Source organism: Otolemur garnettii, unplaced genomic scaffold, assembly GCF_000181295.1.
Source record: "Otolemur garnettii isolate 467f Iridium unplaced genomic scaffold, OtoGar3 scaffold00021, whole genome shotgun sequence".
Classification (NCBI taxonomy): domain Eukaryota; kingdom Metazoa; phylum Chordata; class Mammalia; order Primates; family Galagidae; genus Otolemur; species Otolemur garnettii.
In genome coordinates this window covers 11,598,105-11,616,379 of record NW_003852416.1, presented here as the reverse complement: position 1 = coordinate 11,616,379, position 18,275 = coordinate 11,598,105, and the positions used below count along the sequence as shown (strand labels likewise).

General features: G+C 42.8%; 1 protein-coding gene across 1 annotated transcript in view; it reads right to left on the bottom strand.

The window, feature by feature from the left end:
* The window catches only part of XPNPEP1 (X-prolyl aminopeptidase 1), a 58,839-nt gene extending 40,937 nt beyond the window's left edge, over nt 1–17,902 (bottom strand). The window contains exons 1-3 of the mRNA XM_023511771.1: nt 17,853–17,902; nt 9,702–9,790; nt 4,396–4,520 (exon numbers count right to left, since the gene is read on the bottom strand). Of these exons, the coding sequence (XP_023367539.1) occupies nt 4,396–4,520; nt 9,702–9,790; nt 17,853–17,884 (246 nt within the window). The 5' untranslated portion in view covers nt 17,885–17,902. The remainder of the gene's footprint in view (nt 1–4,395; nt 4,521–9,701; nt 9,791–17,852) is intronic.
* Between the last annotated feature and the right edge of the window lie 373 nt (nt 17,903–18,275).

Below are 18,275 nucleotides of genomic sequence, written 5' to 3'. Positions count from 1 at the left end.
GGTAAAGTTCCATTTGTGGAAGAGCCCCTCACCGGAAAGTTCAACTTTGAATTCAAGTAACACTGGCAGGTCAAATCTTTCTATACTAATGAGGCCTCCCCTGGAGGGGAATGTTCACAAATAAAGGAGCTGTAGGAGTCTTTAGCCAGGGCTCTGCCACTGCCACAGCCCCAGCCTGTGAGAACCCTTTCAGAGGGCCTCAATTTCAGCAAACAATGCCAGGGACTTACAGAACAGCCCAAACCAACAGCTATACAATGTATCCAGCTACAGGAACCACCATCCTGCCCAATGCCAGTACAGGGTGACTGCAAGCAATCAGGCTAAGACAAGTGCCTAATGCTTGAAAGGCACAAAATGATCACTCCCCACTAATGAATCCAGCAGAGAAAAGGCCTGGGACTAACAGGAGATGGGAAAGAGCTCATCAGAGTGTCCCAGATGGGAGAAAATAGAAATTCCTGAGGACAGGGCCAGGGACTGCCCTTTTGAAATAGGGGTAAGAGTGTACTCAGCTCTTCTGCTACCCAGGACTCCCACCAGACTCAGGCCTAATCCCTGTGGGGCAGCCTACTTACTCAGCCAGTCCTTAGTCAAGATGACACTTGGGTTCCTATGAAGCTAATCAATCTTGTATTCCTCTTCTAGTGAACACAGACGAGTGGAAGGATTTCACTACCAAACCCAATCCTAAATAAACTCCACCAGTCCATCCTCACCTCCCTATTGTCTACTAAACATTAACGTACCCCAGCCTCCACAGCCTCCACACATGCCACCACCCCCACTTGCCAGCTTGATCTCCTTTTCCTATACTCTGCCAGGCTGAACAGCCAGTGGGCTGGTATCTGAACACACCTCATGCTCTCTCATCCCCCCCTTCATCCACCTCTACATGTAAAATCCATCCACTGTGGAACAAAGGCATTCCATGGAATGTTTGATTCCCCTACCCCACCTCTGAGATTACTGTGGGAATTCCAGGGACATTAAAGCCTAGAAAATGCTGAATACTTTATCCCCTCCTCTGAGGTGTGCAGTATACATCAGCACATCAAAGGCCCTGAAAAGTCCTGCAGTTAAGAAACAGTCTAATGGACAAAGGACTTGGATAGACATTTCTCCAAAGAAAATGGCCAAAAAGCACATGAAAAGATGCTCAGCATCACTAATCATCACATAATGCAAATCAAATCTACTGCAGGATTCATCACGAGGGCCAGGATCAACAAAACAGAAAACAAGAACTGTTGGTGCGGATGTGAAAAAACTAGAATCCTTGTGCACTATTGGTGGGAATATAAAATAGTACAGGTGCTATGGAAAGCAGTTTGGAGGAGGTTCCTCAAAAAATTAAAAATAGAATTACCATATGATCCAGCAACCTCACTTCTAGGTATATATCCAAAAGAACTGAAAGCAGCATCAAGAAGAGATATTTGTAAACCCATATTCATTACAGCATCATTCACAATACCCAAGAGGTGGAAGCAACCTTACGTGTCCACTGGCACATATATGAATGGATGAAGAAAGTGTGGTGTCTACAGACAATGTGATGTTATTCAGCCTTATCAAAGAAAGAAAACCTGTCAGATGCTACAACATGGATGACCCTTGAGGACCTTAAGCTAAGCAAAAGAAGTCAGTAACAAAAAGACACATAATGCATGATTCCAGTTACATGAGTTACCTCAAAGAGTCAAACTGTTAGAAACAGAACGTAGAATGGTTGTTGCCAGAGACAGAGGGGAAGAGAGAAACCAGGATGAGCTGTTTGATGGGTGTAGAGTTTGGGTTTTGCAAGATGAAAAAGTTCTAGAGACCTGTAGCATAGTTAACATGGCAATACTGTACATTTACAAATGGCTAAGATGGTAGACTTCATGATATATGTTTGTTACCACAGTAAAAAATATAACTGTTAAGCTTAAGCTCACTATTTTCCTAACCAATGAATACTTTTTTTTTTTTTTTTTGCAGTTTTTGGCCAGGGCTGGGTTTGAACCCGCCACCCTCAGCATCTGGGGCCAATGCCCTACTCCTTGAGCCACAGGCACCGCCACCAATGAATACGCTTTTTGCAGAGTGTCTTACAAGATTCAGTAGGAATGCTGTAGAACATGATTTGGAGAATCCTGTTCTAAAACATCAAAGTATCCTAAACTTCATACTGTTGCCGCAAATCATCCATTCCCTTTGTTTATTCATTCCAGCCCTTCCTTTGGTCCTGAGGCCAGGATATCCTAGCTTTCCAGGCAGGGGTCCAACCTTGAGGCTTTCCCTAGGTTAACACAGGCCTGAAGTTGCCACAACCATGTAGACTAGGACCTTTGAGAGAGGGCAGAAAGGAAGTCAATCATAGTGGACATCTTTTGGGATCTATGTTGAGTTTACAGCAATACCCTTATCTGCCACCCTCTCTGTCGTGGTGGACCCCCATAACTCATGTCTGTACCACAAGACATCACATATACACGCACACAGTAACCAGGACCAAGAAGGACCAAGCTGTTACCTAGTCACCCAAGACTCTGGATTTGGGGTTAAGGGTCTAGCTCAAGCTGGTATCTTGAAAGTAAGATATAAAGAGACATAAATGTAGGAGCTGCCAGGTTTACACTACCCTATCCTGTTGGCTGAGAAAGAGAGCAGGTTTCAGCAAGAGCTGAAAACCTTCTCACCCCAGTCCTTCCTGAGGGCCAGCTGCATTTCTGTCCACAGCTGCATTCTGCCTAAGGTGCTGACACGCAAAACTTGAAGGTACCGTTCACAACCTAGGGTTGTGCCAATGCAAGTGGCCCTTAAATTCTTCTAGAACATTTTTATTGCTTGAGGTACCTCAAAGCAGTTCCTGTTACCTCAACTAAAGAATCCTAGGGGCTCAGCGCCTGTGGCTCAAGAGGCTAAGGTGCCAGCCACATACATCTAAGGTGGCGGGTTCGAATCCCCAGCCCAGGCCCACCAAACAACAATGATGGCTGAAACCAAAAAACAGCCGGGCGTTGTGGCCGGCGCCTGTAGTCCCAGCTACTTGGGAGGTGGAGACAGGAGACTCGCTTGAGCCCAGGAGTTGGAGGTTGCTGTGAGCTGTGATGCCATGGCACTCTACCCAGGGGGACAGCTTGAGGCTCCGTCTCAAAAAAAAAAAAAAAAAGAATCCTAGGGAAAAAAAAATTAAGTCAAGAATCCTAGAACACCAGCCTCATTTCCCATTGTTGCTTTTTACTTCCCTGGGTTCCCGCCAGGGAAACTTACTCCATTGTTTCTGAAAGTGCTCAAAGTTTTGCTGCTTCTTTGCCTTTTCTCCTAAAAATTCTCCTCCTAGAACTCCTTCCTTTCTCCTCTACCCCCTGCCTCAATTTACCCAAACTTCACCCTCCTTCAAGGTTCAGTTCAAATGCCTCTCCTGTCCCGTGAAGCCGTCAGTCATCCCCTCACCCTCAAACTTCCACAGGCCTCTGTCCAGATTTAGATAGCACTTGCCGCATTCAACCTTGTAATATAGACACATATATAGAAAGCTTTACTCCTAACTAAACTATATGGTTTCTTGAGACCTGGAATAAATCTTATCTTTGCATCATGTCCAACACTTAAAGTAGGGACTATCTTGCATGTAAGGAAAGGCTAGGAAAAAAATTATGTAGAGATGAGACTATATTGTTTTGTCTCTTGGTAAACCATAACCACAGCGATGGCAGATGTTCAACTTTAAATTCATCTTTGTAACCCTATAGTACCGGGACTATGACGTAAACACTCAAACACTTGCTGACTCAACAACCTCAGAGTGGATCCTAAAATCCTTTCATCCTCCTGCCTATCAGACCTAGTGTCTGCCCCTCTACACCCCACTCTCCTCTACTCTGATAACAAGTGTTCTCACAGGGAAAGGGCACTTGCTGGGTTGCCTCCATCAAATGTGATGGTTGGGGCAGGGCTATTCGGTATCACCCCTAAGACCTGCTGAGGACGAGAGATCCATGACGTCTTCTTGGCAACTCTTCTGGCCATACCAGAGGAATGGGGCAGTCTGGAGGGGCAGAGAGGAAGTAGGGCAGACGATTCTCATAGAGACAAGATGTGGTAGAGGAGACGGGGTGGAGTATGTCAGCAACAGAAAGGTCTACAACTTCTGCCCCTTAACTTACCCACTAATTCTTTCCCAATTTATTAAAAGCTGGCTAAATTCACCGGAAACAAGGAAGCCAGAGCCAAATCTTAAGCTTTTAGGGAGACTACTAGACACAGGTCCTGGGTCAAGCCCTGGAAGATGTCCTTGGTTGTGGGTTGACAAATAGAATCCTACAGACACACTGGGGCTGGGGAGGAAAGACCGAAGAGCACAGAGACGCTGCTGCATTCCGTCACCCGCCCACGTCCGCTCAGTACCTGGTGAGCATCTCCTGATGGGATGATATAGGCCTGGATCGGTTCTGCCACGTATTCAGAGTTCCTCATGGCTTGTCTCAGCTGCCGAAGCAGCTCTGAAGTCACCTTTGGAGCCATTTTGCTGTCTGCAACAAGAGAAGAGTTTGTTCCCAAACCAGCCTACACCCTGCAATTCAATGACCAGTTCAAAGTGTCTTCCGTAATTCTGTCCCATCCCCAATTGCATCTTCAAACTGAATACCCCAAAGTTGCCAGAAACACTAATGTTCACAGTTCTTAAATACTTCTGCCAAGTAACTACTGCAGCAAGAAAACTTTAGCTGCTAATCATTTCCAAATTGACTGGTTACCTTTCACTTACAAGACTTTATTCAAATACAAAACAGAAATATAAAAAGCATTAAAAAGAACTGTTAGGCACAATAAATGTGGTCCTACTAAAAATTCTTAAAACTTACAAATTTGTAAATAGTGAAAGTCAAAACAGCATGACCTCCTGGTGAGTATAAGAGACTCTGTTTCTATGTGATGAAGGAACAAATGACACAAGGTGATGTCACCACTTTAGTTAGTTCTTCCAAAGGATTTTTTCTCAGTAAATACTGATATCAGTTAATGTTCTGATAAACGTCACAGCTCTACACCCATGACTATATAACAAAATGACATCACAAGAAGCCAACTATAGAACAGTGGTCCTGCATATTTTACTACTATTAGAATTCAATGTGAAATGAGGAGCTTTTCCAACCTTTTTTTTTTTTTTTTGAGAGAGAGAGAGAGAGAGAGAGTGTCTCACTCTGTTGCCCCAGGCAAGAGTATCACTGGAGGTCAGTCTAGCTCACAGCAACCTCAAACACCCAGGCTCAAGTGATCCCTCTGCCTCAACCTCCTGAGTACCTGAGACCACAGGCACCTGCCACAATGTCCAGCTAGTTTTTCTGTTTTCAATAGAGACAGGGATCTCATTCTTGCTGAGACTGGTATTAAACTCCTGAGCTCAAGCAGTCCACGCCCCGTCGGCCTCCCAGAGTGCAAGGATTAAAGTCTGAGCTATCATGCCCACCCCAATTCATTCTTAATAGATTCTTTTTGTTATTGTTGGGTTTTTTTGTTTTTTGAGAGAATTTCATTATGTCACCCTCGGTAGAGTGCTATGGCATCACAGCTCACAGCAACCTCAAATTCTTGGGCTCAAGTGATTCTCTTGCCTCAGCCTCCCAAGTACCTGGAACTACAGGTGCCTGCCACAATGCCCAGCTATTTTTTGTTATAGTTGTCGTTTAGCTGGCTGGCCCAGTCTGGATTCAAACCCACCACCCTTGGTGTATGTGGCTGGCACCGTAACCACTGTACTACAGGCACTGAGCCAACAGACTTTGTTTTTAAAGCAGGTATAGATTCATAATGAAAGTGAGCACAAAGTTCCCACAAAGCTCTGGCCCCAACATACACACAGCCTCTTCCACTGTTAATATACCCTACCAGAGAGGTCCATTTATCATAACATTTAAACCTATATTAACACATCCTTATCATCCATAGTACACTCTTGGGTTCACTCTTGGTATCGTACATCCTAGGTGTTTTGAGTGATGCATAATGACATATATCCACAATTACAGTATCATATGTTGCATTTTCACTACCCCAAAAAACCTCTATGTGCAGCCTATTCATTCCTCCTCCTCCCTCTACCCCCTCACAGCAACTGATCTTTTTTACTATCTCTATAGTTTTCCCTCTCTAGAATGTCATACAGTAAGCATCATAAAATAAATAGCCTTCTCAGATTGGCTTCTTTCCCTTGGTAACATGCACATAAAGCTCCCCCATGTCTTTTCATAGCTTGATAGCTCATTTTGTTAGCCTGAATAATATTTTTGGTTCTTTGTTCTTTAACATATTCAATTGCTTCTTCCTTTTCATCACCAGTAGCACCATGGGCTTCTATTCCTCAGTTGCTATGATTATCTCCAATAGAGACCACACTGAGATTTGAGACTCCTTGAAAAAATGGCTCCATTCATCATCCACAGCCAGGGCAACTTTAACAGCAAGCCTCAGGGCTCCACCTCAGGAGTTCTGGAAGGACTGAAGTTGTCAAATGGACAGTCACTGAAAACCATCCTCCTCCCGATTCAAACGTATCCACATGCTTTGCATTACCGCCGCTGCTGAATACTGCTCAGAGAGGCAATCTGCCCTGTTTGGGGGTTTTTTTGTTTGTTTTTGTTTTTTAAGAGAGATGAGGTCAAAGGGATCACTTCTATGGTTTATCTTACAAGGGTACAAGTGAATCTTTCTAAAAGTAGAATATGATTGTCTTAACACAATAACTAAGAAAATGACATGAAGGCTATATTAACTGGTTTGATGAAAATAGTTCAAATTGTATATGAAAACACCACACTGTACCCCAGAATTGCATTAATGTACACAGTTATCATTTAATAAAAAAAAAATAAATAAATAAATAAATAAAATAGATGCTAAATGAGAAAAAAAAGAGAGATGAGGTCTTGCTACATTGCCCAGGCTAGGCCAAAACTAGGCTCAAACGAACCTCCCACCTTGGCCTCCCAAGTACCTGGGATTACAGACATACACCACTGCACCCAGCTATCCTTTCCTTATGTCTAAATCTACTAACTCTGTAAGTTCTCAACTAACAGAGAAAGAGAGATCAAAAGTATTTGGTGCAATCTAAGTTCATATGTCAACACGTCCATTGGGTTCAAAAATGAAGCCTACTGTGACCTCACAAGCTTGCCAGCATCTGGAAATTTTACCCTGATATCGTTCACAAGCTTCAGAATAGATTTATCAGATTTTCAAACCACATTTCTAAGCAAGTTATTATTCTTAAAAAGAGTCAAGCAAAAAAATGAAGACTTCTTTAGGAGCGGCACTTCAACCTTGGCTGCACATTAGAACTACCTGGGGAACTTCTGATTAAATTGGTTTGGCATGCAGCCTAGGCCTCTGGAATTTTAAAAAGCAAAATATGATACAATCCAATATACTTTCTTTCAAGACCATTAATTTCCTCATAGACTCTGGCTTCTATTCAGGCACATTCTGACTTAAGGATTTTAATGGCACTGACTAGGGGTCTAACACTGATTCAAGTATCAGCATCGTCAGTCCCTAACTTCATCAATAAAGTCAGCAGAACCAATGGCAAGCACAAAATCTCCAGTTACGAAGTAAAAACCGACAAAGGCAACATGGGTCTGATGGAAGACATTCTCTGCTTCCTGGTCACCAGAGCTTACCTCCTCACCACCACATCCTGACCGGCGACACCACCGCCAGCCTCTTCATCACATTCCTCCTCCGACCTCAGAATCATCAGGATCATCAGCATCATCAACCTCAGTCTACTAGCGTGGCATTTTCACACTTCCCTCCACAATGCCACCTGCCCCCACTACCCCGACCCCACACCCTCCCTTCCTTCTCATCCTCACGTCCTTCACAGTGGGTGTCCTCGGGTAATGGCTGAGGCAATGGGCTGCAGTAACAGAGCCAGCTACCACCAAGGTAAATACAATGAGTGATGGCAGCCAAGGTAGCCACAGCCACAAGGACAACTACAGACCTTTAATACGAGGAAATGAGTGAGTGGCTGAAGCCGAGGAGAGGACAAAAATGGCAAAATTATCAGTCACAGCTACTGAGGCGGCAGCAGCTGAAAAGGCAGCCAAGATGGAGGAAGCAAAGTCCTGGCTGACGACCCCTGTGGGGTAATGTTCATGAGGATTTAAATAAGGGACTATATAGAGAGCAGTTAGAAATAGTGCCTGGCACACATGTTATGCAAGTGCACCCTGTTACTGGAGTGAGATACACAATTAACTAACCACAAATGCCATGTGATAGACAATGTTAACAGGTCTGTATACCACCTCTCCATAAGGTCGGGACCATGTCACCTCTGTATCCATGTATCCAGTATTGCACCTAACACATACACACGCTCACCCAGAAATGGCTATATGAATGTCACAACATGTGTGTCGTGTGTGATAGTTTAAGACCCAACAGAATAATAAACAGTCATGAATCTTTAATCTTAAGCCATGGATCTTAGAAGATGCTGTACATAGTATTATAGCATCTGCTCTTTCCACATCCTGTCATTTTTCAGAAATGTTAGGAACAGCCAAGAGCTAGGCAGAGTGTACAGGAAAGTGGGAAGCCAAGAGCAACAAGCCTAGACCATGAAGAAACATTAGCCTATACACTGCCAGATACTTTTAAGTTATGCCTTAAAGAGAATGACTCATTTAAGTCTCTTGCATATGTGGGTCTGCTTTTAGAAATAAGTTCCCAAATCTTCAGCCTTTATCCAAACAAGACTTTTCACTGATTTTATAGTAAAAGCACACCATCCTTACCTCATCGGGTGGCTAGGCAAATTAAGCATGATAGCAAGTGGGAAATCACCAGGCACAGCACCCACTATATCATAGGAACTCAAAAAATATTTGAAGCTGGAGGGGAAACACCAGCTGGAATCCTACACATCTTGTTATAAGAAGAGAAGAGGCTGGTTTACTCCGACTTCAATACCTTAACACATGCACAGATGCTCTTCTCGCATCGACAGTTTTAAAGTACTGGTTTTGTTTCTCTATTGCACAGCTGAGGGAAGGCCAGGGCTTTACATACACAAGGGGCTAATTCTCACCATAATCCTCCCTCCAAGGGAGGTTTCACTACTCCCATTTTACCCATAAAAGAATAGGAGTTAAAAGGAGTTAAGTACTTACCCAAGCCAGTGGAATCATCAGGAACCAGGACTTGAGATCTAACTAATTCTCAAGTCAGACAACTAACTAGTTCTGAGAAGAAAGAATCGTCCAGAAATTTTTCCCAAAAGACATTCCTAAGTACACAATTTATAAATCACAAAATACATATATTATCAACTTTTCTCACTTTATAATCTTATGATGGAAGTGGAAAGCTAATTTCTAAGGCAAACAATAAAGGGCATTAGAGATAGAGAACAAGTTTGGAAAAACTAGAATACGATAATTTCAGTAATAACCTATCGCTACCACCTCCACAAGAATGGGAAATGCACAAAATGGATCATTCTCTTACTATCTAAAAAAGTGGTAAATATATAGAAACATTAACCAACCATCCAGGAGGCAAAAAGCAAAATGGTTTTTAATTTCCAGATACTCACTATCAGCCGTGATCTATTTACTAATTCCCAATTGGGGTTTGGGGTGGGAAGGTCTAAAAATCCTTTTGAGATGTCCAATCTAATTTATAGATAAAATTCTTACCTGTTTCCACACCTGTGTCTCCTGAGTATGTCACCTCGTGAGGTTCAATTATTCTTAAATTTCTCAGCTGAAAATCCTGGTGACTGGTCCTTAGGAAGAGAAAGAACAGGATGTTGCAGACTTTGACCACAGTAACGTGGCAAGGCTACGTCAGAGAGGACACCAACTTAAGTTAGCAGTTTTCTTCCGTGAGTCAAAAGAACTCTCACCCCAACATGGCAAGGCTAATTCAGAGAAGCCATCAACTTGACTTAGCAGTTTTCTCATGAGTCAAAGGAACTCTCACCCCAATTATCAGTGGCAGAATAAATAAAAGTTTCAGATAAAACATGCAGGTGTTAAAAAAAAAAAAAAAAAACATCATCACGGCAGGTAAATCTTGTTAGTTTTACCATCTAGTTCATGAATTCTCTTCAGCTATATCAAATCTCCTGTTTAACTTGACTAAGATGATTGCATTTCAAATCACTGTATTTTTCACTTGAATAAGTTCTACTTGGTTCTTTTTCACATCTGCCTGTTCCTTCTGTATGGTGTTCTATTCTTTCACTTTGGTTTCTATTTCTTCTCTTATTGCCTTAATCATTTTAGGCCCTTATTTTATAATTTCTTTCAGAATTTCCATTAGAAAGTCTTAGGACAGTAATCTTCATGTTTGCTGGGTCTGCCGCCTCCCTCTCTTGGTGTCTCATTCTGTGTGTAATTTATAATCTTTTATTAAGAGCTTATCTGCAGCAGAGACAATTTACCTGCAAAAATGAGATGTGTCCTGATTTGTACAACATTAATATTGCTGTTTGCTTCTAAGATTAATTTTCACATTAATTTCTTAGCTAGAAGAATTGCACACAAGTTTCCAGTTTCCATATGGGGATAGTCCACTGCCCTGGACCCCACATAAGGCCTGTATCTGCATCTGACTATGTTCCGAGGCTTAGGTTACCAGTGTACTGTTCAGGCTTTAAATTGCCTCTAAATTTCTGGCACTTGAGAATTTCTCTTTCTTTCAAGTTCATTCAGTCAACAAATATTTAATGAGAATCTTCCATAATCCATGCGTTATTCTAGAGAAAACAGTGAACAAAAAGACATTTCCTGACTGCAAGAAGTTTACATGGCACAGGGCAGGGGGGTGGGAAAGAAGATAGGGAAGAGGAAGCAACAGACACAAAATAAGTAAACAACATGTCAGGTAATAAGTACCTGTTCTATGGAAAAAGTGCATGTTCCAGGGCAAGAGAGCATCAGGGAGGTGAAGGGGAAGGGTTATTTCAAATGGGGTAGCCAGAAAAGGCCTCTCTGATTACACACTGGATTATAGCAGAGACCTAAAAAAAGTAAGGAGGCAAGCCATGTGAATGGCTAGGGCAAGAACTTTCCAGAAAAGGTTACCAAGTGCAAGTATATGCCTCGTATACCTGCCAAAAAAGCAAGAAGGCCAGTGCCGTGTGTGTGAGGGTCAGAGAATGGCGAGGTGAGTGTCAGGAGACAAGGTCAGGGAGGCACCAGGGAGCTTTACTATAGGCTTGGTGACTAAACTTGAAAAAAAGAAAAATCCTCAGGTGCCAGAAATCTAGAGGCAGTTTAAAGCTTAAACAGTACACTGGTAATTTAATTTCAGCTATGAAATTAAAGGTAATTAAGTTAGAACTTAACCACATTTTTATGTGTTAAGATGAAGAGAGGTCCACATTAGCTCAGTCCACCACAGGGCCAGAAACACCAGACTGGCCATTTTCACCAGTCACTCGCAGCCTGCTCTCAGATAACTGCTACTTTAGTTTTAATGAATGGAATAAGATGTTCTTAACTGGAAAAACATATTCTTTCATTAAAAAGTGGAAACTCTAATATCGCCTATAAATGTAAAAATCCTCAACAAAATACTAGCAAATTGAACCCAGCAACAATGCAAAAAGGATCACATGCCATCACCAAGTGAGATTTACCCCAAGAATACAAGGTTGGTTCAACATATGAACAATCAATTAATGTAATATCAATAAAATAAAGAACAGAACCTATATGATCATCTCAAAAGGTGAAAGGAAAAAAGGATTTGACAAAATCCAGTGCCCCTACATGATAAAAGTACTAAGCAAACTAGAAGAGAAATTCCTCAACCCAACAAAGGTATTACAAAATGCACAGCTAACATCATTGTTAATGTTGAGAAACTAAATGCTTTCCCTTATCACAGGAAAGTCTACTCTTGCTATTCCTATTCACATAGTACCAGAGGTTCTATCTAGGGAAGTAAGAAAATGAAAGAAAAGGTATCGGATTAGAAAAGTAAAACTATCTATTTAAAATGGAAATTATCTTGAATACAGATAATCCTGAAGAATCCACACACACAAAAAAGAAAAAACAGAACTCATAAATGAGTCCATGAATATAGGACATAAAATCAACATAACTTTGTGTATTTTATTTTTATACCCCTGCAATGAACAATCCAAAAATGAAATCAAGAAAAGTTCTTTTACAATCGCATCAAAAACAATTAGAAATAAATAAATGTAACAAAAGAAGTGCAAAATGTATACTATGAACTAAGAAAGATTGCTGAAAATAACTAAAGAACACCTAAATAAATGAAATATATTCCAGGTTCACGGGAAGATTTAATATTAGTAAGATGGCACTTTCTCAAATTGAAAAAGAACATATTCCCTACCAAAATTCCATCTGGTTTCTATGCAGAAACTGACACAGACATCCTAAAATTCACAGGGGAATGCAATGGACCCAGAATAGCCAAAATAATCTTGAAAAAGAACAAAATTTTGGAAGGAACTCACCCTCTCCAATTTCAAAACTAAATACAAAACTACAGTAATCAAGATAGTGTGGTATTGGCATAAACACAGGCTTACAGATCAATGAAGTATGACTGAAGTCCAGAAATAAAGGCTTACATTCATTGTGAATTTATTTTTGAGAAGGGTGCCAAGACCATTCAACGGGGCAAGATAGTCTCTTCAACAAATAATACTGGGACAACTAGATATCTACAAACATAAAGTTGAACCCGGCTTAGTGCCTGTGGCTCAAGCAGCTAAGGTGCCGACCACATACACCAGAGTTGGTGGGTTCAAATACAGCCTGAGCTTGCCAAACAGCAATGACAACTACAACCAAAAAATGACTGTGTGTTGTGGCAGGCACCTGTAGTCCCAGCTACCTGGAGGGCAGAGGCAGGAGAATCGTTTGAGCCCAGGAGATGAAGGTTGCTGTGAGTTGTGATGCCACAGCACTCCACCCAGGGTGACAGCTTAAGGCTCTGTCTCAAAAAAAAAAAAAGTTGAACCTACCTCACACCATATACAAATATTAACTCAAAATGGATCACACACAAATATGACAACTAAACCATAAAACTCATTAAAAGAAAAAAACAGGCATAAATTTGCCTGATCTTGGATTAGGTAATGATTTAAAATACAACTGCAAAAGCACAAGCAACAAAAGAAAATTCAGGTACAATGGACTTCATCAAAATTAAAAAAAAATTTTTTTTTTTTGAAGAACAGTGTTTATATTTCTTTTTTTACTTTTTTTGTTTCAAACTAGCCACCCTCAGCTTATGGGGTTGGTGCCCTACTCCTTGAGCCACAGCGCCACCCCAAAATTAAAACCTTGTATGCTCCAAAGGATATAATCAAGAAAGTAGAATGATAATCCACAGAATGGGAGAAAATACTTGGAAATCTGGCAAGAGTCTAGTGTCCAAAATATGTAAAGAACTATTACAACTTAACAATAAAAATACAACCCATGGGGCAGTGCCTGTGGCTCAAAGGACTAAGGCACCAGCCCCATATGCCAGAGGTGGTAGGTTCAAACCCAGCCCCAGCCAAAAACTACCAAAAAAATAAATAAATAAATAACCGATTTTAAAATTGGTTAAGGATCTGAATAGACATTTCTCTAACAAAGGTATAAAAATGGCCAAGAAGCATATGAAAAGCTGCTCAACATCCGCAGTCAGAGAAATGCAAATCAAAACCACAATTAGATATTACTTCACACCCACTAGGAAGGTTATAACCAAAAAGACTGGCAATAACAAGTATGGGTGAGGACACAGAAAAATTAGAATCCTCAGACATTGCTGGGACGCATGTAAAACAGTGCAGTGGCTTTGGAAAACAGTCTGGCATTCCTTAAAAGGTTAAACACAGAGTCACCATACACTAGCAATTTCACTCCAAGGTATATAATGGAGAAAATCAAAAACATACAGTGTATCCTCCTAACAACATGCACACAGATGTTTATAGATATAGTTGTAATAGCCAAAAACTAGAAACAACCCAAGTATCTATTAACTGATGAATGGATAAATAAAAGTAGGCTATCTTCCCCTTTATAATAATATATTTTCTCCAATTTTAATACCAGGTGTATCCAGATTAAGTAGAATGATTTTGAAGTATTTCTTCCTTTTCTATTGTCTATAATATTTGGCATGATCCATTTTTTGAAATTATCTTTTACTTTGATTTATAAATATTAGTTGTTTATTTTTTGAGACTTTGGGGAAAAAAATAAGAAGTTAACTGATGACTCCATACTGAACCTCAGAGTCAAAGCATTCTATAATAGACATACTCTTATTTGACAATGTGAATGTTACTTTCTTTGCATTATTATTATTATTGCTTAATATTTCGATGCAGCAATCGTCTGCTTTCTTTTCTGAATGTATTTATCTTCATTCATTCTTTACGAGGTTTTTGTTTCTAGTCCTTTTCTTAAACATTGTCATTGTTATTAAATTTTAAGCCTTTTTAATTTTGTGAAGGCAAAAAGTGGAAATCTAATAAACACATGTATATGTAAAAAAAAAAAAAAAAAAAAAGGTGGCACCTATGATTCAGTGGGTAGGGCGCTGGCCCCATATACAAAGGACGGTGGGTTCAAACCCAGCCCCAGCCAAACTGCAACAAAAAATAGCCAGGCGTTGTGGCAGGTGCCTGTAGTCCCAGCTACTCGGGGGCTGAGGCAAGAGAATCGCCTAAGCCCAGGAGTTGGGAGGTTGCTGTGAGCTGTGTGACGCCACAGCACTCTACCTAGGGCAACAAAGTGAGACTCTGTCTCTAAAAAAAAAAGATAAAAAAAAGACTATCTATATGAAATACTATTTTGCAATAAAATGGAATTATACCTGCAATATAGGTGAACCTTGAAAACATTACAATAAGGGGGAAAAGCCTGATGCAAAAGACCACATAGTGTATGATTCCATTTATATGTAATGTCCAGAATAACTAGATCCATAGAGACAGAAAGTAGATTAGTGATTTTCAAGGGCTGGGGTGAAATCAGAGGAAATGAGGACTAACTGCTGATAAATATAGATTTCTTTGGGGGGGGGGGGTGATGCAATATCTTAAAATTAATGTGGTAATGGCTGTACAACTCTGTGAATATGCTTATAACTACTGAATTGTACACTCTAGTAGATGAATTATATATAAGTGAATTATATTCCAATAAAGCTGTTATAAATTTTACAGAGTAAGACCTCTCTTTCCCTTGGACAGGAATACAAGTCACATTCTTACTCAGTTTCTCATAACTTCATATGTAAGTTTATAAGACAGTGAAGAAAGTCAATTTTCTCCCTCTGTATAAAGCTCACTGAACCAGTGGCTGATTCAGACACTTGACTAGAGAGGTGAAGGAGGTTATCCTGAGGTAGGGCTATTCCTTCATTTTATAGAAGAAACAAAGACAATTTACCACGGGCCATATACCTCAGTAGCTGCAAAGCCAAGACCAGAAACCAGGTCTGACAGGTGAGCTGAGGCTCTCTACATGAGCATCAACCCTCCACCTTTCCGCCAGGATCACAGGAACCCTGAAGCAGCTAAACACTACAGTTGCCTTCATGCCCTGGTCTCTGTAGAGGCCAAGATCCATCCATCCTTCACTTGGACAGATACATTCTCAAATTCTCTGTTGAAGGAGAACTACTGTTACATATTAGAGGTAGAAGAATGTACCTCGGGGACTACTTAACAACTCCCTCCTCTGGACAAAGAAGCAGAAACAGAGATCAAAGGACTCATTCAACAGGTCAAAGCCATTTGATGACAGAGCGAAAACCAGAGTCCAAGCCTCTCAATTTCCAGCTCAGTGCCCTTCCCCTTCCCAGGACGTCTTCAGCCTACACCTTCTCAACACCAGGATGAGCCACAAGGTGGATAAAGGGAAAGCGGCCTGCAGAGCACTTTCCGTTCAATCTTCATATAAGATAGTTATGGCAGCGCTACTAAAAACTACACATTCTTCCTCCCGCTCGCTTTTTAAAAGAAATCCCCTGGGTTCTGGATACCTCACCCCCTCGCCCCCAGTCCATGATGAGAATCACACATGTCTACTGCTCAGGATAGGGCAAAGTAAGGAACAAGGCGCTCAATCATGCCTAGTGGAATGAGACACTAGGAACAAGTTCTAGGGTTGGGAAGTAAGCAATGTTGTCTTTGCCTACCCGGAATCTATCCCTCCTTGTTTGGATCACAACTTTGGCTTTCCTTTCTCCATTTCAGTCCAGTGGGTTTGGATAGGTCTCACCACCAGGTTCTGGGACTCAAGCCTGGCCAACCCACCCTCCTAGCCATAATGACTGGTCCACAGATGGACTTAAGAATCAAGTCAGCCCAGTGAGAATCAGATCTGGGACTTGAGCTCCACTAGGAAAGAAAACTTTATTTCTGCTGTGACTGTCAGCCTAGAATTGTCATAACCTCCCATAAGAAGAAAGTCTGCTTGAGAATGAAGCCAAACTAAAGAAACCAGAGCCAAGAGATAAAAAAGAGAAGCCAAGTCTGATGCCCGTGATGGTGCCCCTGAACTCAGCCACACTAGAAGCCAGCTCAACTTCATTTTCTGAGTCAATGTGAGTTCAGTTTCCATCACCTGAACTGAAATAAGTCCTCACTTTTATCTTGGATGGTACACAAATTCTAGCATTACGGAAGTACCTGGAGCAACCCTCCTCTCTCCTGGCCCTTCATTAGACCTTTATGCGAGGTTAAAAGGCTCTAGCAGCTGATGCTGAAAGGATACCTTATGCCCCTAAAGGTTCTGACTCTATAAATCTAACAAAGACTACCTTGGTCCTTAAAGGCTATCTTTCAGCCTACAGCCTAACTCATTATTATCCACTTGCCTGGCTCCACTGCCAGCACTTATAGGCAGCTCCTTACACATGGAGGTTTACCACCCCTCACTACATCCTTCCATAGGGTAGGTCTGGTTCTGTGTGGCAAGGTCAAGTTCAGGTCAAGGTGGATTTGAGATCTCTATTCACAAGCATAAGCCATGGTCTGTGTTAAGTAAGTAAGGCTGGCCACGCTGCCAAGCAAGTTCATTAAAGGGTGGGTGACCCCTTGTGGACTGCCGGGGAGTTTGGCTTCTGGCCTTTGTGAACTTTGCACATTCCTCTCCGTCTCCTACTTGTTAGCTGCTCTGATAGGTATACGCTGGTTGTAGGGGGACAATAAACATGTTTAACTTTTCACCTCCCTGTGCCCAAGGAGAGACCAAAGCAGGCAACTGGTGGGATTTTCCTGGAGGTTACACCAAAGTATTTCCTTACACAGCTTCTGAAACCATTTGGATGAGGAGGGGCCCACGGCTGCCCATCTTTGTGGCGGTGACTGATCTGTAAAGCGAATTGCAGGTGTCAATATTGTCAAGACTGTAACTTGAGTGTTGAGATTCCTGGAAAAGGGCAAGAGCAGGGGCTCGCCCACCTTCCCGACTCGGGGAGGAGCTAAGAGGGGCCGACTTCCTGCAACAGCAGGGCCTTCCCCGGGCCGGGGGGCGGTGACGGCCACCGCCCCCTCGGGCCGAGCACGACAGTTTCACGAGCACGCTAGTGCAGGGATCGGGCCGGGGGCTGCCCCTGGATGCTCGTAGCCCCTCCGGAAGCCAACCGGATCTTGCACGGCTGCACGGCTCCCACCCCCTGCTCCCGATCGGGGGCTCCGGCAAGCGGCGGCCTTCGTCCGATTGACTGCGGCCGGCCCGCGCCTCCTCACCCGCTCACCCCTGACCTCCAGGGTGCAACACGCGCGGCCAGGCAGGCGGGCCACGCATTGCCCCGACGCCGGCTCCCGGGCAGAGTCCCCTCACCTTACTCGCGGTGGCTTTCTGGAGGCTGCCATTCGGCGGTGACGTGCCCCGGCCCACGTCAGGGGAGCGCAGACCAGCTGATCACCGCGAGGGCAGCAGGGAGGGCTGCGCGAGAGCCGGCAAGCGCGCGCCGGGCCAGCCACGCCCCCACCCCATGGCGCGCGTTCGCGCCGTGGCCCCGCCTATCTTCAGGCCCCGCCCTCCCGGGCTCGGGCCTCGGAGCCGCGGCGCCGGTCCTCCAGACTGGGGGCGGGGCCTGTGTTTCCACCCTCGCGAGGGTTGCTTCTTCCCCTGCAGTAAGCTGGGGACAGGACGCCGCCGTGCTATTGAGCGTTATCATTTTCGTTTATTTTTCTCGATATCCCCCAAAGAGAAAAAGAGAAAGCCTTTGCCGAATGAAAGCGTTGCTCTGCTGTCCCAGGG